Here is a 22,204-nt window from a genome sequence, read left to right as displayed (position 1 = left end):
GTTAAACGAACATAAACAAACAAACATAAACGCATATAAATCGATAAACGCAAACGAGCATCAACAAACATAAACAAACGAACATAAATAAACATAAATAGCATCATTCAAATTAGTAACCATATATAAATAAAATAATTATACATAAATGGTAGAATGTAAAACGTCCAAAAATCCAAAAGTAACTCAAAAATAAAGTCCTAATATCATTTTCATCCATATACTTTTACAAAAAAAAAAAAATCAAACTTAAAAAACTTCACATTGCTCATCGCATTTAAATTCGTCATCAATTATTAGACCATTTATTAATACCAACATCATACTAACAATTAAAACAAATATCAACATATATAATACTATAAACAAATATAAACCAATATATACAAACGTTCACGAACATAAATAAACCAACAAAGTCGTTGTTCATGTTTGCTTGTACCAAACACACAAAATATCTTGTTCTTATTTATTTGCTTATTAAATAAACAAACATAAACAAACGTAGTGTTAAACAATTCTAGGGTTTTGAGCTTCAAAAAATGAATCGATCCCAAAATTTACGAATTGAGGTTGTAACTAACTTCTCAATCTAGAATCAATCATTTACACCTCGTTACCTAACACAAATTATTCATAACTTTGAATTTATGAAGGTTCGTGGAAATAGAGATGAGTTTAAAATTATCTACATACTTCCAAACAAGAGAAAATGCAGAAAAACACAACCATATTTATTTACCAGCATTCATAAAAACTCTTATATTTTGTTTATATGCAAAAAAACTCTTATATTTTCAGTTACGTTTCACATTAACCCATATATCTAGTTTTTTAAAGAAGTTATTGGTTGTTTAGTGACATAACATTTATCTTTTTTTCGTTTTGAGGTTAACATGGAAGCAAAAATAAATTATCTTGCATCTTCTCTAAGGTAAAACGTGAAAATAAATCATTATTCAACGACCATTTACTCAAACAAAAATAAATGACATTGTTTATTCTTTTTTATGTCAACTTAAAACCGAACAAGATAAATAACAATTCACAAACAACCGTTAACTTCTTAATATTTGGACAAATTTGAAAGGTAACCGAAAATGTAAAGATTTTTCTATATAAATAAAATATAAAGTTTTTTCTAAATGTGACAAAATAAATGGTTGTGTTTTCTTATTTGATCTTATTTGCCATCAGAACAAAATGTGGATTTATACTTCCAAACTCTCAACAGCACTTGCAATGAACTCCAAATCTCTCTTCAAGCTTCAAAACCGTCACTTTAAGTCTCTTCCTCTTCCACATGAAATTAAATTAAAGACTTAGGGGTCGTTTGATAGTTGCTGACTGAAAAAGTGCTGATTGAGAAAGGTCTGTCTGAGTAATAAGTTCTGACTGAGTAAGAAACCATGTTGTTTGATTATACATCTTAGTGAATCTGCTGACTGATGCAAAATGACCATTTTACCCTGATGCTCTTAATAATAATAATAATAATAATAATAATAATAATAATAATAAAAGTAATAATAATAATAATAAAAGCAATAATAATAATAATAATAATAATAATAATAATAATAATAATAAAAGTAATAATAATAATAATAATAATAATAATAATAATAATGTATACAAAAATTTCCAGCATAATAGACATTAAATATACTATTTTAGAGATTAAAACACAAAAAACTCTTTAGCTTGCTGGTAAACGTCATTTTATGTATAGAGGAGATCCGAGTTCAATTCTTGTAACCTCCAATTTCCTTTGTTTTTATCCAAGGCCAGGGGTATTATTGTAAAGTCTTGCTTTCTTTCTCAGTCAGCCTCCTGCCAACTCCTTTCTCAGTCAGACATTTCTTACCGAGTCAGATGACCAAAGTTGGAATATCAAACAACATTTTGCTGACCGAGTCAGCCAAAAACGTCTGACTTGACTCGGTCAGACGAATATCAAACGGGGCCTTAAGGTGTTTGGCTTAGCTTTTCATAGCCAAAAGTCTTTTTTGTAAAAGAAAAAAAAACAAAAAGATGTTTGGCAAACTAATAACTTTTGGAGTTTTAATACAAAAAAAAGCAACTTTTTGGAAAAGTCAGGAAATCCTGACTTTTTGTAACTTTTTGGAAAAGTTCTTTTGAGTTTTTAAAACTAAGCCAAACACGCCCTTAGGACATTTGAGTTCATATCTTTGTTCACTTAACACCAATGGCCCCTCAACTTCTTTATTTGACCCAAAAACCACCCTATCATTATGACTACTTTTAAATTTTACCAAATCTACCCTAGTCATCTTATTCCTTTTACAAAATTTACCAAATCTACCCTACTTAACCATTTAATTATTATTAAATTCATTTAATTCACTTTATTTTTATTATTTTCATTAATTATTTATTTTATTTAATTATTTTTATAAATTCAAGAATTACCCCTAACGAACGGGTCTACAAGTGAGGCTACGAGATCTAATATATTTAGTCTCAAACCAAAAAATAATATTCTTGCTTAGATGATTCTTCTTAATCTGGTGGCTACTAGATTGAATCTTATAGATACAGACGTACAACTTTGGATGCGGCCATATCAACCCTGCTATCTCTGAATTATATATGAATGCTTTGGTGTTTGGATCAAAATGAGCCGAGATTCAATTGATGATAGTTCATAGAAGTGTCAAATTAAAAGTTAACTGATTTCTTTGTTACAAAACCCAATTTTAGCTTTTTAATTCTTTGTAATTACTTAGTTTTTTAGCTTCTTGCTAATGTTAATAAATTTAATCGTTCAAAAAAGCAAAATCAAATAATTAGGTGTAATGAAACAAATTGTATGAGATAATGTATAAAAGGTTTCTACTATTTGAAATCTAACCTAATAAATGAAAATCAATTTTGTCAAATATCATATTCTCATTGAATTTGACACATATTATTTTCTAATAGTTTTTAAATTATTTTTTTCGCTTGTCATTTTCTTGTATTTTTCATTTTCTTAAATTTAAAATCTATATTTTATTGAGATTTATATATATAAGGTAGATCATTCTATTAAATTTCATAAATAAATGCTCTACAACCTTTCAATTCTCCTACATTATATATTAAATTATTTACTTTATTTATTATATCCTTTGTATTATGTAAAACTATTATGTCATGTGTATAACTTTATATTAAACATTGTTTTATAAACCCGTATAATACACGGGTCTCACACCTAGTTGTAATAATTTATTACAATCAAGTGTTTGACGTTTGAAAATTTTAACCATATAATGAGCAAATATATGAAATGATCAAAAACATTTATTTTATTTAGAAAATGATGGCGATCTAGTGGATTTACAAAGCCAAAGACCAGGAAAACGTATCATGTCGTGTCGGACAAGTTGTTTCCACATTACAAAATGACTCAACTCATTTTTTCTTTTACATATGGTTTTGGTTTTGGGGTCTTTTAGTTTATCTAGAAAATATAAATAAATAAATAAATAAATAATAATAACTTGCATATAAATAAACAGATCGTTTTCGAGTAATATTGAAGTTGAAATCCTCAACCCTAACCTTTTCTGTTTAATTTTTGTATGATGTCAACCCGTTTATTGAATGCGTTGAAATATCTTACCCAAACCCGTTAAGACTTCAAAATAAATAATAATAATAAAAACTTAGCATGTATAGATAAACGAAATAAATAAACTTCAATCTTAATAGTAACGAAAGTAAATTTGGTCTTTAAATTTCTATCAAAATCCACAATCAGTCAAAACTCAAAAGTGGCAGGTTTTATGGCAGGGGTAAAAGAGTCTTTCGAAATATACTAAGATGGAAAGTCACACATATAGACAGACACTAACCTGGTAATAAGCATGCAGTCTTAAGTCTTAAGTCTTAATCGGTTAAGACTTCAACATGTATCCAAGGTAAAGCCCAGAAAGTCCCACCACAACAACAAACAGGAATTGGAATCCAATCTGCCCTTTTGTTCTTGTGTTTTCATTATTTCTAAGCTTTTCCTGCAAAATTTCATTCCATTCCATTCCATTAACCAAACATGGTCATGGAATGTAATGAGTGATTCCATTCCATTCCATCCAACCAAATACAAAACAACATGCTGACCTGTCGAAGCAGTGACTCAAGTTCTCTGAGTTTTGACTTCATCTCTTCCACATCATTTGATAATCTCAGCTCTTCTGTATGCTTCCTTGCTAAAGATTGCTCCTTCTTCATTGCCACTACACAAACACTCTTTCTAGTTTTTGACACCTCTATTCCCTCCTCAACCTTTCATAAGTTTCAAAATAATTAGTAATCATCAACACCATTCCATTTCTCTATGATTACAAATTAAGTAACACAGCTGAAAGATCTTACAGGTGCATAACAGCTATATCTTTGAGCAAACTCATCATTTGATTCTGGGGATGCATTATATGGCCTTATCCTTGATATCTCATTCATTGGAGATAACACAGGTGAGGAGGGTGGACTAACAAGGATCACTTGAAGCCTCTTTTCCTCAATATGCTTTCCTTCCTCTTTAGAAAACTAAAAAGATTAAATAAATCAGATAAAAGAATCAACTTTCTAATTCAAAACAACATCTTCATTAGTTCATAAGTTCATTATAACAACCGTTGTAGATGTGATATGCTCCTCTTTTGTACCCTTGGGAACAATTGTACTTTGAATCAAGAACTTGTCCTTGCATACAAAATCAGAAGGCACTGCATTTTGTGCTTGCATAGTAACTGTGAAAAAGATTATCAGCAAATCAGTAGCATCCAAATTCCAACACCACATTCAAGAATCTTGAAGAATAAAGATTATATTTATACCTGTGAAAGAGCATGTTAAATTTGGCTTAATGATTCCGGTATGTGGTCTGACACAGTATTTCTTTGCAGATGTGGTTTTAACCTGCCAAAAAATTTACTTCAGGTGGATAATGATAAATCTGATGTTATCTGTTATCAAATCTTTAGAGATAAGATTGAGATTAGATGTTGGGAATAAGGTTAGGACCTTAAAAGCAACATGGTGATCGGATCTATTTGTCAGTCGAATACAACATGAGCTTTGTTTCTGGAATTCAACTAATGTGAAATGGAGAATAAGAACATTATGAGTTAGCACATTCTTATATAAAAAATTAAAACTGTAGATCTGTATTTGTAATAGACTTAGCCATGTAAAAGGAAGGCACCCTCAAAAATCAATGTGTGTATATTATAAGAATATCTATATAAGAATGACTAATGAATGTTGTTTTCATCTATCCCCTTGAGTGGAGTTACAAAATATGGTATTAGAGAATGGGTATATGTCTAATTGATGATTGAATTAGAATGCTGATACATGCTTGATTGAATGGGTTATCAAGATGTCAATACATTGATTGTAGTGAAAAAATGAGTATGATCACTTTTAGTGAAACAAACTCATAAATTTGTTGGTTCTGATTATTGAAAAGATCATGAATTACAACAAGATTATGATGTTTCTTCAAAAAACTTGTAACAGATATGATAAGACCTAGTTTTTGCCACCAATAACTGCTATAACTGTATTCACTGACAATCAGTATCATTGACCCACAGATTTTGTGACTTTCATCATAGACCATCAAAAAAGTTGAATGTTTTGCTTCATCTACCATGGGTAAGGCAACGGTTTTGTGGTTTCATAGTACATATTTAACTTTCCTTTATTGGCAAGGCCACATTGCTTGGTGTATCTGAACACGTAATATACTTATTTTACCTCTATAACCATTAAGTTTCATGTATCAACTTTAGCTTCTAGCAGATCTAGCATGAAAGCAAATAAAAATCAGAGAGAAGGATCAGCTTACATATGAACTTAACTTCTTCAGGTTGAATCTCCAACAGCTCCGTGTTCATCTTCCCATCGAAAATTCAAACAGAATAAGATAGATGTATCAAAATCCCTTTCCTGTAATCAGAAATTGCAATCATACCATAACTCCAGCCAATATTAGAACCACGCATGAAACACACACTAAGGACTGTGATAGAGTCGTACTGGTTCCGATTTGATCCATTAATTAGCAAAACCAGTTCAATTTTCTAAAAGAAAACCCTAATTAACTACTGAAATCTTCCTATGTTTAAGTTTCTGGACGAGAAATACGAAAACAGAGTATAGTAGAGAAAAGCTAATCAAAGAACATATTGAGCTAATAAGAATCACCTGAAAGAGCAAGAGAGGAAACGTGATTCAAACAATGTGGATACTGGATAGAACGAATTAGAGGATGATTACCGAATTCCCAAACGCCTGTGTTACTGCGTTATAGTTCCATGGCGATTGGCGGGTTGGTAAGGACCGACTTCATTTTGAACTCGTGACGTGACTCGTGAGATACACCGTGTCAAGCTGAAACTTATTTAATTCACAAACTATCCATAGATCGAAAAAAAAAATGATATTATAAAATTGAAGAGTAAATTACACGAATGGTCCCTATGGTTTAGGGTAATTTGTGCGTTTGGTCCCTAACTTATTTTTTTAACTCGGAAGGTCCCTACTGTTAGTTTTTGTTACGCTCTTGGTCCTTGTCTTACCTAAAAAGACTATTTTGCCCTTGATTTTTTAATTTATTTAAATAAACACACCCCCAACCCCACCCTCTCACCTTACCTTACCTATCCCACAATTTTTCTTTATTTAAATAATAGTATTTTTAGGTAAGACGGGGACTAAGCACGTAACAAAAACAAACAGTAGGGACCAAGTGCGTAACAAAAACAAATAGTAGGGACCTTCCGAGTTAAAAAATAAGTTAGGGACCAAGCGCGTAAATTACTCCAAACCATAGGGACCATTCGTGTAATTTAATCAAAATTGAAATCTTCATTTTTCTTAATTTTAATAAAAAAATGACAGGACTTTAGGACTTTAATATAGAAGTGATATTTTCACTCAATATTTATTATATTTTAATACTTTATGTAATTTAATAAAATAGAGAAAAAAATCATCAAATAACATGTGAAAAAAATTTAATTTAAAATAACTATAAAATAACATGTATCAAAATAAATGAGAATATAACATAACAAAAAAATTATTTATTATAGTAGATTTATTATTTATATTTATTTGTATTAGAGTAAATTACATCAACCGTCCATTGTGCGATGTCAAAAGAAGCATTTAATTCTTCTTTTCAAAAATTAACGTAAACCATCTTTTGTTTGGTTGAAAGTTTCATGTTTTATCGTTCATTAGTTTAAATTTACATTTTTCATTCCTTGTGATACATGAAAATTCGGGTCGTTACATTATGGGGATAATGACTTAGGAGGGTAATTACCTATTAGCGTTGTTCACATATTGGCAACTTGTTTTTTTTTATACCTAATATACCAACTAACTTGTTTTAACCGTTTACATTATAACAATATTACCGGCTAACCTCCATTTTAACCGGTAAATGCAATTAATTCATTTAAATGAAAAGGAAAATTAAATACGTGGCTCCAGAAGATTATACGTGGCATGTTACGTGTATATTTACACCTCACTTATTATATAGAGGGTGTTTGTCGTTGAAGCCCTAGATCGACAATGGCTTCTTCATCTGCTTCATCTGCTTCTTCCAAACGAAATGTCGAACTCCAAGCTGACCATCCATGTAAGTGCGACATGCCATCTCGTGTGAAGATTTCAAGAACACCCGACAATCCAGGAAGAAAATTTCGAGTTTGTCAAAATTCTTTGGTAAATATGTTTTATTTATTCAACCCGAAACTGAATCTTCTTCTTCATCTTCTCTTCAATTTAATTTTTTTTTTATTCTTTTGAAGAGTGCAAGAACTCCAAGATGTAATTTCTGGGAATGGTTGGAAGACGATGAGTACCAACTACAGAAGAACAGTGATTTGGGACAAATCTACAACCTAACATTCAAGCTTGGAAATTTGGAAAACGAAATTACTTATTGCAGGAAGAAGTTGGAAGAAGAGAAGAACTCTGATTTGGTTTTCAGACAATAACTAGACAAAGTGAAGTGGAAGTTGTTTACTCATAAAGCTGCATTGTTTGTGTTATTTTTCTTGTATGTTAAACATGTATTTTTTAAAGTTTGATGTGTTCTTTGTATCCTGTTTGATATATTGTTGTTTGATGTATTCTTCTTTGATGTGTTCTGACTAAATCATGTACTTGATGAAGTTTTGTATGCAATGAAAGTTATGACTAAAGTTTGATGTTTAATACTTGATGTATTAAGACAGTAAACATGTAACTTGGGAGTTTGATGTATTAAGACAGTAAACATGTAGTGTATACAAACACATAAATAAACATGTACTTAATTTAGGGATAATGACTTGGGAGGGTAAACATGTACTTAAATTAACATGTACTTAAAGTACCAAAATATTCCCAAACATACAGGACCCAAGATGTTAAAGTATCAAAATATTCCAAAAGATGTGCCAAGTTTGTCCTATTGTGCCAAATGATATTACAAGACCCAAGATTCCAAAACATGCAAAATAAAACAACACATTGAATTCAAATCTCCAGTGGGTGGTCAGTACTGCTTCCTTCCTTCCTCCTTATGTTCTTCCTTATCTGAATCTTTGTGATTCTTTCTGAAGTTTTTCTTGTCCTCTTCCTAACTGATTTTCTGCATTGTGTTGAATTTCCTGTTCCACATTATCTTGAACTTCAATTTCATGTTCCACTTCATTGTTAGCTTGAATCCCATCTTCTATATTAGCATCAACTTCAACTTCTGGTACCAGATCAACTTCAAGAACATCAACTTCAATGTTAGCATCAACTTGAATGTCATCTTGAATCTCCCCTACAAGGTTATCTTGAACGAAAGGAACATCAACTTCAACTTCAGGAACATTAGCTTCCACATCACTTTCACTTTCAAAGTCACTATCACTTTCACTTTCAAACATGACAACATGTTCCACTTCCAATTCAGCTTCAAGGTCTACTTTACCTGTAAAAGGGAAAAAATTCAGAAATGGCACACAAGTATAATATATTACATAATTTAACACCATACCTTGTTTCTTAGGTTTCTTTTTGTTAGAACCTGAAGTAGATGGTACATCATTTGGTCTTAATGGACATGTTGATCTGTTATGTCCTCTTTCCCTACAAATGGTACATCTCATGATCATTCCCTTTTTTGAGACTGTATGCCTTGTTCCCTTAGCTTCTCTCTCAACCTGGTCCCTTTTCCTTTTCATTGTTGGTCTTCTAGGTAGTCTTCTTTTTTTAGGGGGCAATGGTTTGGTGTAATCCACTTCAGGCCACATAGCATTACAGTTTAGTGGCCTAATGTTATACCTATAACAACTTGCATACATTGATGTAGTAAACCATTTTGACACATACTCCTCAGGGTCCCTATTAAGGCTTGAAATGGCAGCATATCCATGCACACAGGGATACCCTGCTAACTGCCATGCCCTACATCCACATTGCCTAGTATTCAGGTCTACAACATACCCTTCAGTCCCCACCCTCACCTCAAATTGCATATATCCAGAAGGTACCACTTGCCAAAACCTGTCCATAATCATATACAAATTAGAAAATACTAAAAATGACAAACATATAAGCAATAAGAATTTACCTTTGTGTTTGCTTGTGCTTATTCAACTTCAACCTTATGGAAGGACATATGCTTAAATCCCAAGATTGACCCTTGGCCTTGTATATACACAACCTTTCCATTACATAAATCCTGATTTCTTCTAACATGGTAATAAGTGGTTTCTTCCTAACAACTTCAATCACAGAGTTAAAACTTTCAGAAACACCATTTTCATATGCATCACAACTCCTATCAACCTGAAAAAATGCTTTACACCATGTTTTAGGGTCCCTTTCCATCAAATGTTCATAAGCTAGTGGCTCCAGCTTCTTGATTTCATTCATATGGTATTCAAATTTTTGTGGAACTGTAGATCCAACAGCTCTCCAAAACAGTTTCTTAAATATTTGCCCTTTAAATCTTTTTTGGAAATTAGCACATATGTGCCTAGCACATTGTCTATGCTCTGCAGCTGGAACCCTTTCCTTCACAGCTTCAACTAATCCCTATAATCAAAACATAAACAACATAAGCAAAAACATATTAAGTATGTAAAATAAGTATGGAAAATAACAATAATTGAAGTGTGAACATTACTTTGTGTTGGTCTGATATTATGGTTAGTCCATGCCTAACTCCCATTCCAATGTCATCAATTAGAAGATCAAGAAACCACTTCCATGATTCTTTATTTTCTACTGCAACCACAGCCCATGCAACAGGATATATGTGGTTGTTTGCATCTCTCCCAATGGCTGCAAGCAACTGACCTCTGCATATGCCCTTTAAGAAACAACCATCTACTCCAATTACCCTCCTACAACCCACCATCCATCCATCCTTCAAACCCTTTAAACACACATAAAACTTTGAGAAGTATGTTTCTCCATCAGGCATCACATCCACCTCCATCTTAACTGTTGATCCAGGATTTGTCCTTTTTAGCTCTTCTCCATAACTCCATGTTTTAGCATAATGCTCTATTAAAGTACCTTCTATCTGCTGAAATGCATATTTCCTAGCATTTCTGCATTGTCCAACACTAGCTATCAGGTTAAACCTTTTACTGACCTTAGCTTTCAATTTCCTAATGCTCATCTTTGGTTTCTGTAATATATCATTCATGAAATGAGTTCCAATCCATTTGTAGCTTACAATGGACCCAAATTTGAAAACTCTTGCACAATTATGCCTATCAATTAATGACTTAATCTGAAAAGACCTCTCATTCTTCATCCAGGTTGCCCACAACCTAAAAGGACAACTCTTACTCTTCTTGTTCTTCTTATATTTACAACATTTTGCCAACAGCTTTTAATGACCATTTTTTCAAACCATAAGTCATACCCATTCTTGACAGCATAGTTGGTTAGACAAAGCTTCAATTCGAGAGGGTTGGCAAACTTCATACCTAAAACTGGGACCATTTTATCCCATTCTTGCTTCTCATCAAAGGCAGGGAACACAACTTCATCATCTTTATCACTATCTTCATCATCATCAACATCATTTACTTCTTCTTGATTACTATTGAGAATGGGTTTACCACACAACTTGTTCAAGAATTCATCATCATATGTTTTGTCAAATGTATGCACCTCTTCATCAGGTTCATGCTCACATTCCCTTATCTTTGAAATTTGTGACTCTGTATCATCATCTTCTATTACATCAGACAGCTCATCACCTGTTAACAACTCCTTATCGGCCCAGTCAAGAATGGGTTTGTTTTCGTGGTCAATGTACACATTCATCCTTAGCTCTTGCTTATCCATGTAACCATCTTCAATAAACTCAAAATAGTCAGCATCATTGTCGATTCTTCTGATACCCTCTGCCAATCTTTCATGAGTACTACAATAGTACAAGTTCTCACAGCTTCGTCTTGTCAGCTTTGAAACCCACAACACAAATTCTCTATAGTCCATGCCACCAAAATCCACATCACGAACTGACATTCTCATAGGGTCTAAGTACACTAACGGGTTTGGTGCAAACATGCCGTTGAAGTGAAAATCTATAGTGAGATACTTACCGTTAGATGCTTCCATTGATGTTCAATACGTATCGTTAGACGATTTCAAGTCCCAACTTCAGTTCCTACTGCTTCGATCGACTGAATTCTGAGAAAACTTAAGTAACCGGGATCGATTTGGGGAATGATTTGGGAGTAGTTGTTAAAATTAAGAACCCTAAATAAATTAGATCGATACACCTTTACACCTGTTTAAATGAAGTCGAATACAGACAAAGGGTGAAATAGCTACGTATTAAGCCACGTATTTCATTTTCCTTTTCATTTAAATGAATTAATTGCATTTACCGGTTAAAATGGAGTTAGCCGGTAATATTGTTATAATGTAAACGGTTAAAACAAGTTAGTTGGTATATTAGGTACAAAAAAAAAAAACAAGTTGCCAATATGTGAACAACGCTAATAGGTAATTACCCTCCTAAGTCATTATCCCTTACATTATGTGTATCTTGGATGGATAATCCGTCTCTGCCTTTCGCTTCTTCCATCCTAGTAGAATCGGAATCAGAATCGAAGACTTGATGTGTATGTTGTTGTTTTTGCTAATTACTCTTCTAGGCATTTGCATATTTTTATAAATAAATAAATAAGAAATCTAGTTGAACTAAACATCTAGATCTAAACATTAAGTTATCTAATAGTTCTTTATTGGTTGTTAATAAGAGAAGTAGTTAAGGGAGATGATGTCGCTGATAGATAATTCATATAAACGGGGCGAGGCCTTGTTATTTATTAAAATTATATAAAAAAAAGTAGAAAATGGCAATACAATCATGTTAGGTCTGTTAGGGACAAAATCTATAACAAAAGAAAACCATATGAATAGTTCAAGTGAAAAAGCAAAAATAAGGACGAAACTTACAAATTAGCGCGAACCATATGAAAATTTTATGTAATTTAATCAATTACTATTGTAAGTCTAAAATATTTTTATAATTAGTTTCACGTTGAAAGGAAAATAAATACATATTACAATATAAGTAGGCTAAATTAATACATTTACATACAAAAGGGTATATTTATATGACACTAATACGTCTTTGGAGTTTGTGCACGAGGTTGAATCAAACATCCAAAGTTATAGTATATTAAATTCATATTGGATGTCAATTAGCTAATTTGATACATTAAGGGCACAAATATACTAATGTGGAATGGTGATGTAGTAATGGTATGGGGATTAAGGTAATGTTTAGGATTGCCACTTTTGGCATAAGTACCCATGAAGCAAGTCATGGATGGAGGCGGATGGTATGTAGGTGTAACACCTGCAGATTCGAGCTATTCAATTTGAATATTATAAACATTAAAATTTAACTTTTTGATAATAATCTTAATCAAAGTTATAGTATATGTGGCAAGGATTCCGTGCATATAAAGAACGCCTAAATCTGACTTCGTAATAGGAAGTTATGATTTTTCTAATATTTTAGCTTAGCAGTCTACGACTCAGAAACCAAAATCAAGATCGGTCGATTGTTAGGAAAAAATATCTAAAAAAGAGTTGAAGATTTCGTCATTACCTATATGTCGATATAAAGATAGTCGAGAACGAATATCATATTAGAGAGTTTTTAATTTTTAACGACTTTAACAGTGTAAGTCTGTTAAAAATATAACTTTAAAAATAAAGTCACAATTAAACAAGGGAGTCCAAATGAAAGTTGTATTTCTCGTCGATGGCTACATGTGGATATAAAACTCGTCAAAATTGAGCTCGTATGAAGAATATATGAAATTTTGAAGAAACGAAATTCCCTGTGTGCGCTCGCGTGCAACGACAAAGTGCACCACGTGCACTGACACTCCACTAGATGCTCGAAACGTATCACCACCCAGAAGTTGCCACATCAATCTTGTCTAACCAGATACGAGGCATGCACCTAGTTTGTGTGTGGCGCGCACCCTTTTCAGGCCTATATAAACCCTCAAAGTTTAGCTTATTTCTCACACCCTTTCCACTCAATATCTCTGAAACTCTCTCAAAGCCTTTTAGTTATTTACTCCCTAGTTCCCGGTCACTTTGGTAAAGCCCTGCAGTGTCAGATAGTTAGCTACTAGAAACTCTCAAGTTAGAGTTCTTCCCGCTTAATTCCTAGTTTTCATCAGTGTGCCCTGTAAGTTAAGCTACACTTATTTTATTCAAGTGTAACTTTTAATTATAGTCATAGTCGTTATTATTAACCTATAGTTAAGATTTATCAGTGATTCTAAGTCATTAAATTGATTGATTTACTTATGGGGATGATATCTACGCTGCATGTCGTGAGGTGTTTAAAGTGGGATTTCCAAACGGTATACATTGTATACCAAACGGACCTTACCTTCGATACGATCCTACATGGTTGTTCCTTACTTGATAGATTTTGATGTAGACATTGGGATTGGCGAGGAATCTAGAACATCATCATTTGTAAGATAAACTAAAACTTAGTAATGCGAACCTAGGTTTCATCAATGGAAAAGATAAAATCCTTAATTCATGAAAGAAGTCTAAAACATCATTTTTCCAATTTTTACCCTTTAACTCCAAGACACAAACCAATAATTTAATCACTTATCCAAAATTATCATCATCTAATAAGGTCTAAACCCCATTCCCTTGAAGACCAAGGTCTTTACTTGATCTATTTATTATCTACAATCCTGAAATAAGAAACTTCTTGAAATAAGATGTTACATATTAAAATTAGGTATGATGTGCTTGACACATTGTATGTGTTAAGCTTCTAGACATATTTTCTTCACTGCTTGTAACAACCCCTACAAATATAAACAACAAAATGAGTGAAACAAACATAAAAAAGGAACTAACACTCACCTTGTGTTCATCGGAAAAAAGGGTAATCCCTGCACCAAGACCACCATCAATGTCATCCATAAGTAGATCTATGAACCACTTCCATGTGGCTTTGTTTTTCAACACATATCACAACCCATGCTATATGGTAGATGTGGTTATTTGCACCCCTCCTAATAGCCGATAGAACTTCTCCTCTAACTATGCCTTTTAAAAGGCAACCATCAAGCCCTGTTACATGTCTACACCCTTCTTTCCAACCATCCCTCACAACTTTAAAACATACATAGTACTTGGAAAACAAAGTTGTGGAATCCGACATGATGTCTTCTTCATCCAACCTCACAGTAGACCCAAGGTTTGTCCTCAAAATTTCCTGATCATATGACCACAATCACCCATAATGTTCAATTAGGCTTCCTTCAATCTATTGTAATGCAAATTTCTTTGTATTTATGCATTGTCCCACACTCACATTATGTTGAATATGGTGGAACTTTCATATTCCTTGCACTCATTTTGGCTTCTCTATAATTTCACTTATAAAATGTTTGCCTAACCATTTATAAGTTACCATCTACCCAAATATAAACACCCTAGAACAGTTATGTTCACTCACTATAGATTTGATCTGAAAAGAATTCTTTTTAGCCATCCAGGAGCCCCAAAGTCTAAAAGGGCAAGATGGTGACTTGTTCTTTTTGCAACACTTAACTAACAATCTTTGTGAGTCGTTTTTTTTCAAACCAAAGATCATACTCATTAGCAACTGCCTAATTGCTTAACATATCTTTTAGCTCTGTAGGGTTAGAAAATCGCATACCTACCATTGGTTTCATCTGATCCCATGGTTGTCTCTCATCATGTACATGGTATTAGGGTAACACATATTCATCAGCTTGATCTCCATTTACTGTATCTTGACAAAAGAATGTTTAAAAACCTATCATTTACAATTTTGTTGGTTGGAAATGGATAAGAAGCATCATCTTCTTCATGGTCAACAAAATATGTGTCTGACAAGACTGGATCTTCATCTTCTTGGCAGTTGCCATTTTCATCTTCACTTACCTCATCCTCAATCCAGTCAAATATAGGTTCATTTTGGTGGTCCACATACACATTCATTCTCTTGTCATTAGCATACGCCATATCCAAAAATTCTTTGTAGTTACCATCGTTGACTAGTGTATGAATGCCCTCACTTAACGATTCTTTTGGAAGGCAGAAGTACATATATTTGCTTTTTGATATTGTGAGCTTCTGAAGGAAATCCATGAACTCTTCGAATTGAAACCCACTAAAGTCAACGTCTCAAACGGATGCTCTGTCGGGATCAAAGTAAACTAAAGGATTTGGTGCAAACGTCTCGTTGTAGTGAAAATCCACTACAATGAACTTCCGATCATTGGGAGACGATGATGCCATTCTTTAGAGCGATGAAAGAAGAATTCATGCCCTAATTGAGTTTACTAACCAAATGCAACTTAGACTTCAATTTTAATTTTAATGAGGGGGCATACCATGTCATTTCCACATAATACATCATTTATAGATATTTAAGTTACAAAGATATCAAATCTCCTAAAAACAGTAATAAGGGTAATATTTACCAGTTTCAACAAGTTGAAAGGTTAATATGTTACAAATAAAAGTTTAGTGACCTAAAAGGTAAAAATGCTTTGAAGTCATTATTCTATAATAAATGATATAATTATTTTTTTATTTCTTAAAAAAAAACTATAAATGAGATTTGGACATATTTATTATTTATTTCTCAACAATAAAATATAGGTTAAAACAACCTTTCACGAATGGTATCGATACACCCCCATTTCCCCATTTCTCTCCCATCTCCTTCGTCCATACATTACTCGCAACAGTGTTAGAGTGATATTTTCTCGATCCTCTCTCTGTAACAATGGTGAAAACCGCAGCGAATAAGCAAAAGCCGGCCAAGAAACCATTAAACGCCAACAAGAAGAAGTTCGTAAAGACAAAGAAGAAGAAAAATGTTGCAGAAAAATCGATCATCTCAAACACATCAGCTAGTCAAGCTGCCGAGACATCTTCGGATTCTGATGTGGAAGAAAACTCACCTGAACAGATCCAGAAGCTCATCGAACCATACACTAAGGACCAGTTAATCGAAATTCTCATCAACGCCGCCATAGCAAACCCTTCGCTTTACACCCGAATTCGTGACGCCGCCGACAGTGACGAGTCCCACCGGAAGATATTCGTCTACGGCCTTGGCTGGGACACTACTAAGGAAACCCTAACTCTCGCCTTCCAACCGTACGGCGAAATCGAGGATTGTAACGTCGTCATTGACCGTGTCACTGGGAAAGCGAAGGGCTTTGGGTTCGTTCAATTTAGGTCACGGAAAGGGGCAATGAAAGCTCTCAAAGAACCAAAGAAGAAGATTAACAACCGAATGGCGTCGTGTCAGTTGGCATCATTAGGGTCTGCAATCGCCGGCTCCACGGACAACGCCAGTAGGAAGATTTATGTTAGTAACGTTCAACCCGATGCCGATGCAGAGCGATTACGAGCATTCTTCTCCAAATTTGGGGAAATCGAGACAGGTCCATTAGGGTTTAATTCGTCAACAGGAAAGTCACGTGGCTTTGCTTTGTTTGTGTATAAGACTCAAGAAGGGTTTAGAAAGGCTTTAGAAGAGCCTTACAAAGTATTCGAAGGACATAAATTGCATTGCCAGAAGGCAGCCGACGGGAAAAACAAGGGAGTTGCAACTTCATCTCCGGCGACTGTAACCACACCTGTTGTCCAACAACCTACCCCTCAAATGATGGCTGCTGTTGCTGCGACTCAAAATTTTGGAATGTTCAATCAATCTCTGGGATTGAACCCTATGTATGGAGGTTTGTTTTCAAATCAAAACGCAGGGTTTCTCGCAGCAAATCCTCTTTATGCTTCAGGGGTTTTGGGGCAACTGGGTGCTGCTATTGGTGGCGCACAACCCGGGTTAGGTAGTTACTATGGTGGTGCACCCATGGGTGTTGATAATACGTCATTGCTAGGGGCTACTCCTCCAATGCTACAGGGTGTAGGCCTACTAAATGCCTACCCGAAGAAGAAAGTAGGATCAGCTGCTTTGACTTCAGGTTCAGGTTCAGCTTCTGGTTCCAGGTCTCAAGGTGGTGGTGGTGGCTCTTTCGGTGGTTATCAATCTCACTCGTGGTATGATCTAATGGATTGTTTTTGGTTCTTTTTTGTATATATTCACTTGAATCTATCTTTATTGTTTTTAGAATGTTTTGTAGTAGTGTTGTTTCATATTGCAGGAGGCAATTCGAATTTAAAATGGATTAAAAAAAATACTCTTTTGGGTTCAAATAGAACATGTGGTCTATAATATATCTTAATCTTAACTCATGCATCCAAAAAAAAGAAACATTCTGCATTTATTCATTCATATGTTTTTCCATTTTTGAAAGTTGAGTTTTAAGTTGGTTTTTTCATGATTTTTGTTTTTTTAAAAGTTGAGATGTTTTGGTACTACTACAATTTTGAAAGTGAAGTCTATTTGTTCTCTTTTTACATGTTGAGTTGTGTATTTGCAGATGAAGTACAGCTGTCATTGAGGTTAATTTTCAGTGAGTATTGAAGAATGAATATGTTTTAAAGGCTTTATTTTCTGTTGGTGGCTATATCTTGGAAGTTGTGCATGTACAAAGATCTTTCCTATTTCAATCATCAAATCCTTCTCATTTTTGCTGTTTTCTTTTATGAATATTTTTGAATATATACTTTAATAATTTCCTTGTATGGATTTGATGACATTTTATATCCTTCATCCTATTTTACTTTCTTCATAGTTTTCCTATTGATTTCTTGATTTCAAATGGCTTATGCATGTTCCTTCTATGTCTTGAAGATGACATGGTTGATAATTTTTTTTATTCTTTATTGGTTCAAGAGTTATATTAATTTATTTTTGTTTTGTTATTTGTGTTGACAATTCTTTATTAGTTTTGTAGTTGGTTTTTGAGGCTTTAATTTGCATAAACTTCTTTATTTATATTAACTTTTTTCTGTTTTATGGGAGTTGAACAGAATGATACTGATTTATGGTTTTACTTGTTTAAATTGGATGTTTTATGGTTTGTAGTTGGTTTTTGAAGTTTTAATTTGCATATCTTTTTAAATCTGTTTTCCAATTGATTGATAAACTGTTGTATAAAGTTTCTTTTGATATTTTTTGTTCTTTGAAAAATTGTGAATTGGTAGTGTTGTGTTCATGCTAAATGAAAGAGCTAAATTTTTTGTAATAGAATATTAGATGTATTACTTTCTAATGTAACTTCCTCATAGAAATAAATTATTTATATTTTTGTATTTATAATAGTAACGTATTATATGTCTTTGGCTAATAATAGCCATGAAACTTGAGCATATTTCACAGGTTTTAGATGACCTTACTATTTTGGGTAAATAAGTGTAACTGTGCTGTCATTATGTGTAAAATAAAACTACATTGCTTGTATTGGTGATAATATGGTAAAGATAATCTCTGGAAATTGCCTTTATTTTCAGTTCTCCTATTTCATTGTTATTTACTTTTTAAAATTTTGTGTGATTAGTAATAGCTTTTAGTGAGTAATAAAATACGCAAAACTATAAGAAGTTGCTAAAGAATGCAGGGTTTACCTTTTTGGTTAATTTGTATATGAATGAGCTGATTTTATTTATATTTTTATCTATAATCTATAATGAGTAAATAAGGAAAATCAAAATTATTTGGCCAAAATTTTGTCAAATGGGTTAAAAGTCATTAAAAAATTTAGTTTTAGGGATAATGACTTATAAGGTAACATAGTTTTGTTTTTATAAACGTTTAGTCTTTTTCTTTTGTATGTATATGACAATTGAACTCTTTTGAATTGTTCACAAAATGCCATATGAACTGTTGATGTATGTTTTCAAGCCAATGTGATTTGTTTTTGTACACATTTAATCACTTATGTTTAGGTTATGTATACATTTTGTCACTTATGTTTTGTATTTATATATATTTAGTCACTTATGTTTTGTTTAGAATTTCATCTTTTTCAAAAATAGCAAAGTTTTTGTTGCTTGTAGGAGGAAATTTACATTCTCTATATCTAATTCATCCGAGTTTTATCTCAGTGTGGGTTTTATGGATCTATTTTGGACATTTGGTTACCATAGGCTTTGGAATCTAGCTTGCTTGTTGGAGGGAACTTCTACAAAAATAAATGGTAGAATTTATCGATTAACAACCAAACAAATGAAAAATTATTATTCATAAAATTGAATATCTAAATATTCTAAGCCAAATGAGTTTACTTTGAGCATACAATTCTAACAGGGTTGACACTCCTTTAACAAATCTTCAAAAAGAACCGAATTCATTAGGATCGCATCAAGTAGAGCCTCAAGCTAAGAGATAAAGAATTAACTTGTTTGTTAATTTCAATCGAACTGTAACGACCCAAAAATCATGACCAAAAATTTCATTTTTAATTTAATAAATAAACCACAAGTGTTAGCCATTCATTTCAAACATATCACATCAGAGTATCATGTCAAAAAAATTATTTTATTTTATCAGAGTAAACATCCCATGCTAAAACTCCTTTGGTATGTGTGCCATACGATCACCCCGAGTTCTTCCCTCCGTTACTGGAAGTACCTGAAACTAAAACTGAAAACCGTAAACACGAAGCTTAGTTAGTTCCCCAACCTACCACATACCAAATACAACCACATACTGGGCCCCTGCTTGTTACATCGGGACTTGCCCGACATCGGACCAACTCTGGTATCGGGCCCCGTTCGGCATCAGGCCCCGCCTGGCATCGAGCCTCGCTCGGTATACATATTTGTTTCTCTTAAGCCTCGCATGTCTCTGGGCATCGCTCGCTAAACACATACAAACATATAACATAGCACATAACACATAAGCTAAACACTCTATTGTATTCTTGTACTAAGGCCTCGCCTATCTTGGGCCCCGCCCCTGTCCTACTACTAGTGAGTCATGGAACCCCGTCCATGCTCCTGCTGATAGTGAGATACAGGACCCCTCCCACACTCACCTACTAGCATACAGTGCCTAGGGCTAACCCCCGGGTCTTCCTATTCATAAACCACATGGGTAAGCATTGTGGCCGTAGACCCATTCACACAGTGAGGAAACTCACATTGCACTGTTGAAACCTTGCTGATATTCCTCTAGCTGTTATCTGCCAAATCGTGCACTGCTGCTCCTTCGGCACCCCGAGCTACCAACACCAAATATCACTTAGTCCAATACATTAATCCATCTTAGGGTAAAATGACCATTCTACCCCTAGTCCAACTTGGTCCATATCTAATGCCCAAAAACCAAGGCCCAATACTAAGTAAGCTTCCTAAGCCCACTAGTGGCCCATTAATGGCCCAATTTGCTACATTGGGCCCAATCCCTTAATGGGCCTTACCCTAAGCCCAAAATATAATCCATGGCCCATATCATTTGACTTCTGCTGGCCCACTAAGGCCCAAGGTCCAAAGCATGGCCCAAATCGAGGCCCATTAACTTGAAGTCCAAACTGCCAGAGTACGCAGGGTGTATACTCACGTACGCTGAGCGTACTAGGCAAATGACGTGTACGCTGGGCGTACTACCCCTGTTAAGACACTTTCCCATTAAGTGCTTAATACACCACTCTAGAGGCTACCAACTCAGATCCATGTCATTTTCCATATTTTAATCCATAAAGTCACTAACTTGGTGACTTGCAACCCACCAAACAAGCCCAAACTGAAAAGTTGACAACCTACTTCCATAACAAGGGCTAAATATCATGCATGAACTCATTAGGACCATTAAGATTGAAACTTTATTACTTATGGGACACTTTTAGCTCTGAGGGTGGCAACCCCAAGCTCAAAATCGAAGTTGCAGCAAAAAGGTTCATTCTTGGGACCAAAATAACCCCAAAACCACACTACACAAGATCTAAGCTTTCTTAAGCAAAGTTATGAACTTTATACCTCCAAAGAATTCCAAATGATGATGCTATTCCAGATCTATAAGCTCCAACTTCCCAAGTCCTTCTTTAACAACTTCTTCTTTTCCTCTTCCAAGCTTAAAACCACCAAGATGAGCTTCCCAAGGTCAAGATCTCACAAAATGAAAGGATGAGGCGTTCTAGGATTTCTCTAAGGTTGGGGAGGCTGATGATGAGGCTAGGGTTTGAGCAATTATGTTCTTTATATAGTGGCTCACCCTAAAATTAAGGTTTAAGGACTCTGGGCGTACGTCCCCAGCACCTGCGATCACTTTGCCCTGATACGCTGGGCGTACCCCAGCCTTATGCTAGGCGTACCCAGCTAAACGTACGTGTGCATTACATGCATGCCAAGGGGCTGCCTTGCCAACTTTTCCATTAAGGGACCATAAATGACAACAACTTTAAAATGTTATAACTCCTTCATCCTAAGTCCGTTTCCGACGAACTTTATATCCACGAAAAGGTGGCAAGAAGCCCTACACTTCTAGCGACACACCTCGGCCCAAAACTTCTTGAATAAAACTCCGAACCCTTGAAAGACCAAAACGCCCCTAGCCTTGGCCTCCGAAATCCATAAATGAATATTTTCAGTACATGGTGTTACACGAACACCAAGAAAGTTAAACAACTTCATGTGCCTAAATCTTCTCTCTTGGAACAAATATGTTTAAGCGATTCATAAGTGCAAGCCTACTCTCAGTTCTAGTTTTAGGATTTGTAAA

The 22,204-nt window shown here is 34.0% G+C and overlaps 3 protein-coding genes across 5 annotated transcripts; 1 reads left to right on the top strand and 2 right to left on the bottom strand.

The window, feature by feature from the left end:
• Positions 1–1,089: 1,089 nt before the first annotated feature.
• LOC111883423 (vesicle-associated protein 3-1) lies at positions 1,090–6,426 on the bottom strand. Of its 3 annotated transcripts, XM_042899221.2 has the most exons (9): positions 6,223–6,426; positions 5,864–5,964; positions 5,035–5,105; positions 4,848–4,929; positions 4,645–4,760; positions 4,384–4,557; positions 4,129–4,293; positions 3,864–4,022; positions 1,090–1,296 (listed from the first exon to the last, which is right to left on the bottom strand). In XM_042899221.2, exons 2-8 carry the CDS (start codon positions 5,910–5,912, stop codon positions 3,906–3,908), a joined length of 774 nt encoding a protein of 257 aa, XP_042755155.1. In that variant the 5' UTR covers positions 5,913–5,964; positions 6,223–6,426; the 3' UTR covers positions 1,090–1,296; positions 3,864–3,905. The 3 variants fall into 3 exon arrangements, with proteins under 3 accessions (XP_042755155.1, XP_023735524.1, XP_042755154.1); XM_023879756.3 differs by lacking the exon at positions 1,090–1,296 and having other exon boundaries at positions 3,698–4,022; positions 6,223–6,424; XM_042899220.1 differs by lacking the exon at positions 1,090–1,296 and having other exon boundaries at positions 3,698–4,022; positions 6,295–6,419.
• Positions 6,427–8,609: 2,183 nt separating this feature from the next.
• Positions 8,610–10,837, bottom strand: LOC128132403 (uncharacterized). Its single transcript, XM_052768957.1, has 4 exons — positions 10,199–10,837; positions 9,641–10,107; positions 9,065–9,573; positions 8,610–8,998 (listed from the first exon to the last, which is right to left on the bottom strand). Exons 1-4 carry the CDS (start codon positions 10,835–10,837, stop codon positions 8,610–8,612), a joined length of 2,004 nt encoding a protein of 667 aa, XP_052624917.1.
• Positions 10,838–16,240: 5,403 nt separating this feature from the next.
• Positions 16,241–18,288, top strand: LOC111883374 (UBP1-associated protein 2A). Its single transcript, XM_023879698.3, has 2 exons — positions 16,241–17,640; positions 18,024–18,288. Coding segments are annotated over exons 1-2 (1,284 nt in total). The 5' UTR covers positions 16,241–16,357; the 3' UTR covers positions 18,025–18,288.
• Positions 18,289–22,204: the final 3,916 nt, after the last annotated feature.

This window comes from Lactuca sativa, chromosome 2 (assembly GCF_002870075.4).
Source record: "Lactuca sativa cultivar Salinas chromosome 2, Lsat_Salinas_v11, whole genome shotgun sequence".
In the NCBI taxonomy this organism is placed as follows: Eukaryota; Viridiplantae; Streptophyta; class Magnoliopsida; order Asterales; family Asteraceae; genus Lactuca; species Lactuca sativa.
Note: the sequence above shows the minus strand (reverse complement) of the source record. Positions and strands in the feature narration are given on the sequence as shown.

Excerpts from the sequence above, each read along its gene's own strand:
- LOC128132403 (XM_052768957.1), bottom strand. The coding sequence starts at position 10,837 with ATGAAGAATGAGAGGTCTTTTCAGATTAAGTCATTAATTGATAGGCAT. Across the intron at positions 10,108-10,198 it reads TAATATCAGACCAACACAAA|GGATTAGTTGAAGCTGTGAA; the intron begins GTAATGTTCACA and ends TTTTGATTATAG. Across the intron at positions 9,574-9,640 it reads AAGCACAAGCAAACACAAAG|GTTTTGGCAAGTGGTACCTT; the intron begins GTAAATTCTTAT and ends GATTATGGACAG.
- LOC111883374 (XM_023879698.3), top strand. The coding sequence starts at position 16,358 with ATGGTGAAAACCGCAGCGAATAAGCAAAAGCCGGCCAAGAAACCATTA.
- LOC111883423 (XM_042899221.2), bottom strand. The coding sequence starts at position 5,912 with ATGAACACGGAGCTGTTGGAGATTCAACCTGAAGAAGTTAAGTTCATA. Across the intron at positions 5,106-5,863 it reads TGAAGAAGTTAAGTTCATAT|TTGAATTCCAGAAACAAAGC; the intron begins GTAAGCTGATCC and ends ATTTCACATTAG. Across the intron at positions 4,558-4,644 it reads AGCATATCACATCTACAACG|TTTTCTAAAGAGGAAGGAAA; the intron begins GTTGTTATAATG and ends TAATCTTTTTAG.